Raw genomic sequence first — 3867 nt, forward strand, 5'->3', positions numbered from 1 at the left:
ACTAGCTCCCGTAAATCTAGTCAACGCTATGTGAGGTGATTTGTGCAAAAGTTGTTGTTTTAGATTATATTATTTTGAAAGTACTGATGAGCAGTACAGCAGTTTTGGGGTTTAAGAACGTTTACGAAAAATATTAAGATGTTTAAGCAAATAGGCTTTACCTCAGCATTTTAGGCGCATTCCAAACAATAATAAGGCGAAATACAAATAACAATTAAGCAAGAACAGTGATGTAACCTAATTTTGCTAAATGAGGCCAAACTTGCCTTTGCATTGTGTCCCCCATTCTAAAGCCAGGGCCGTAGGCCCATTAGGCCTCTTTGGAAAACTAATAAACCAGTCAGATTTAAATCAAATAGAATGGCTGTTTATTAGACAAACAATGCATTGCCTTCAGAAAACTTTCAACAAATAGGACACAAAATTGAATAGAATACGTCGGTATACAAGTTCCACTCATTTTTCATAAAATAACAATTTCCTGGACAATTTAAGGGAGATGAATTTGGAAACACTTGTTGGTGTTTGGTCCACAACATCCAACTTTAGTCCCTTGCTTTCTAATAATAAATTACTATATGCAATTTACAGTTAATAACAAGTGTATAAGATGTGGATGTTAAAGCAACAAAGTCCTCAAAGTGAGAGAGAAAATAAACTTACGTGTTATTCGGTGTAACACACGCCTTTCTGTCTTATACACCAGAACAAATCTCATCTCTCAATCTGTTTAGTCCATTTGGGGAGGAATAAAGGACCGGTAAAGTACAACAAGACGGAAATATATATTAAAGTTATTCATTTTTAAAACATTTGTTTTTGCTGTTTTCAGAATTTGCTGCAGTCGTAAACGAAAGCTCCGGAGGTACGGTAGATGGATTGCCCGGAGGGAAAGGCCATCTGACAACTATTATTCCCGTTAACCGGAGAGCTATTCAAACCGATCCGTTGAGACTCGAACATCTCTCGCACCGAATGAAAGTTTTGTTGCTGAGCAGGGTAGCTAGTGCCCAGGTGTCCCAGGTCCCCGTACCAGGACGCGAGCCGGCCCTGGTGCGCATGGTGACTACCATCTTGTCCAGAACTCAGGTTACCATGCCCAAGCGGTGATGTGGTCGTCGTGGTGATGGAGTAATCGGGCAGAGTCTCGTCCACCGTGGTGGAAGCCGCGAGGTGGCCTCCCCGGTCCCCAGCGTACAGGCTCATAGCTTGCATGTTGCAGTGGTACGTAGCGTTAGAGTTTGTAGGGACTGAGTTCTGGTTGCAGTTTGGTGAGTTGTATGCAGACGTCTGATTGGGGGAATAGTTAAGCGATAGAGAGGAGGTTATACCTGTCCTAGAGGATGAGATAAGAGGAGACGTGAGCTCTGTGGTGCCTTGGGGCGACCCCCGGAGCGAGGTCATGATGTTGTCCACACTGAAGCCTTGTGCCGCAGCCTGGGCGTGATGATGATGCTCCGGACCATCCATGGAGAGGGACCGAGAAGAGGGCACACTATGAGGGCTGCCGGTGGACATACTACTGCTGCTGCCAGGACTCTCTATCTTGGGGACAGGTAGGCTTGGAGATTCGGCCTGTGGAGGAGTAGAGGTCCCGTTCTCCGTTTTTATGTCCTGGATGCGCACAGGCTGGGAGCCCTGAACGGGCTGCTCATTCTCCATGTCCCGGGCTCCTCTTCCTGACGAGTCCTTTCCCTGCCTCTCATCCTTGTCCTTCTGAACATTGCTCTTCTTGAATCGTCTGCGACGCCTCAGGAAGCTTCCGTTCTCGAACATGTTATAGGAGTCTGGGTCCAGAGTCCAGTAGCTGCCTTTACCGGGCTTCTTATCGTCCCGGGCCACTTTGACAAAGCATTCATTGAGGGACAGGTTGTGCCGAATGCTGTTCTGCCACCCCTGTTTGTTGTCTCGATAGAACGGGAACCTCTCCATGATAAACTGATAAATTCCATTCAGTGTCACTTTCTTGTCCGGCGAGTTCTGTATCGCCATGGTGATGAGGGCGATGTAGCTGTACGGAGGTTTGACCATGTCCTTGGGCTGGTGCTGCGGGGTGTACGGTCCGTAAGCACGCGCCATACTGGCCTGGTATTGGTCTTGGGCCGCGTGAGAGTACATACTCATGGGAGCAGGCATCCCGGTGTACCCTCCACCAGCTGCGGCCCGGTAATAGCTCTGGTCACTGCTAATGTAAGGTACGACGCCCAAAGAGTTGGGGCTGGAGACTGAGTAACGAGCCTGCATTATGTACTCCTCGCCTTCTTCCCGTAAAGTTTGAAAGAATAAAGAACTCTCCCAAAAGCTTCAATCGAATGACGATTTTTAGCTCCAGTTTCCTCCTCAGGCTTCTTTTCTTTATGTTATTTCTGTCTATTGCGAAAGGAGTTTGGGAAAGTATGGTTAGCCTAAGCCACGGCTCGCCAGGATGACTGGAGTGAAGGCTGCGCACAGTCTACTGTGGCGAACATTGGGAAAACTACGGCTCAAGGATTCGTCACTACAGATACACTTTTTTACCCCGTTCACATTTTGGCTTGTGCCTGCTCGCGCAGCTCCTCCCCGAATGCGTTCCAAGATCCAATAGAATGAGCTTGAGTCGAACTGAACCAGTAAAGCAAAGTAGCAATCAGAGAGACTTTCAAGCGGTGTCGGACACACACAGACACATACTGAAATAAAATAAGGATTGGTGTGGGGAATTCCCCGTTCGCTTTAGACGATTTGAGGGACTATAGGCTGCAATATTGCTCAATATACCAAATGTTTGTGAAATAGTTGAAACATTAACATATTTAAAATATATGGTTTAATATCAGCCGTTTATTATTAATATGCAGAGGCCTTCTGAGTTATAATGCGTACCCCAATGTGTGAAATTAAAGTATTCATTTGTATGAACTCAATTAAAACGAAATACCTGTTTATAAAAACAGACCTAACGTCTTGCATTATTGTATGTTATTGGTTTACGTCTATTGAATATAAAATGTATAATTATGGATTACACAAAAAACTGAGAAGTAAAATATTAGCTCATGTTTACAGCCAAAACAATGGGATTATAAAACATGACAATCAAAAACATCAGTCCTATCCTAAATAAGCATTGGGCTGTAACTTAAAATGAAATGTTAAAGGCTAAAATAATGTAGCCTAATCTTTTCTGATGGGCAGAGCGCAATAGGAGTAACGATAGAGGTGTCCAAGACACTGGATGAGGGATGCCAATGAATTTGTTATAGCATTCTTCCTACTGACAAATTAGGAATACATATCTTACACAGACCTAGCCTATACCACATAACAGTCTATACCTTAGTCAAAAGGCATTTTTGAATCGGCATAAACACGCATTGATATCAGTGTTCACCACCTCTGCCGTTTGGGTCCGTGACTCTAAATTCATCATCCTAAGCCGCGCTCTAAACTATTCAATAAACACCCAGCGCGAGATGAAAGCAAACCCCACTCCGGGTCCCAGCAGCGCAGGAGGGCGGAATGCACCAACTAATTAAATGTTAAATTAAGATCATTTGGCCCGGGGAGAAGGGCCAGGGTGAGAAAGATTCGCGTGGTGTGAGATGGAGTGCGTTGGGGACCAAACGGAGCGCACAGAGAACTTGCATTTGCTGGTTTCAGTCAAAAGGCGCTAACAATGCCATCAACATTCCTCCAACTTTTGGTCACAGAACATCTCCGATTTTCTCAGCCGGAATGTGAGCTGAATCCTAACATAGTTTTTTTAAAAGGCTCTACCTATCCCTGTATTATAAAGTAGGAAACTTCCTTGAGTAATACATATTTTGTTAGTAAATAATAATTGTTGTAGCACATTTAAATGTTAATGTTACATATCTGAACATAATT

At 44.3% G+C, this 3867-nt stretch overlaps 1 protein-coding gene across 1 annotated transcript; it reads right to left on the reverse strand.

Annotated features, from left to right (window-relative positions):
- Nucleotides 1–345: 345 nt before the first annotated feature.
- foxc1b (forkhead box C1b) lies at nt 346–2547 on the reverse strand. The gene has a single exon (XM_010897814.3). It carries the CDS (start codon nt 2242–2244, stop codon nt 829–831), a length of 1416 nt encoding a protein of 471 aa, XP_010896116.1. The 5' UTR covers nt 2245–2547; the 3' UTR covers nt 346–828.
- Between the last annotated feature and the right edge of the window lie 1320 nt (nt 2548–3867).

This window comes from Esox lucius, chromosome 8 (genome assembly GCF_011004845.1).
Source record: "Esox lucius isolate fEsoLuc1 chromosome 8, fEsoLuc1.pri, whole genome shotgun sequence".
Classification (NCBI taxonomy): domain Eukaryota; kingdom Metazoa; phylum Chordata; class Actinopteri; order Esociformes; family Esocidae; genus Esox; species Esox lucius.

What these genes read in the sequence shown, in the direction of transcription:
- foxc1b (XM_010897814.3), bottom strand. Translation starts at nt 2,244, where the DNA reads ATGCAGGCTCGTTACTCAGTCTCCAGCCCCAACTCTTTGGGCGTCGTA.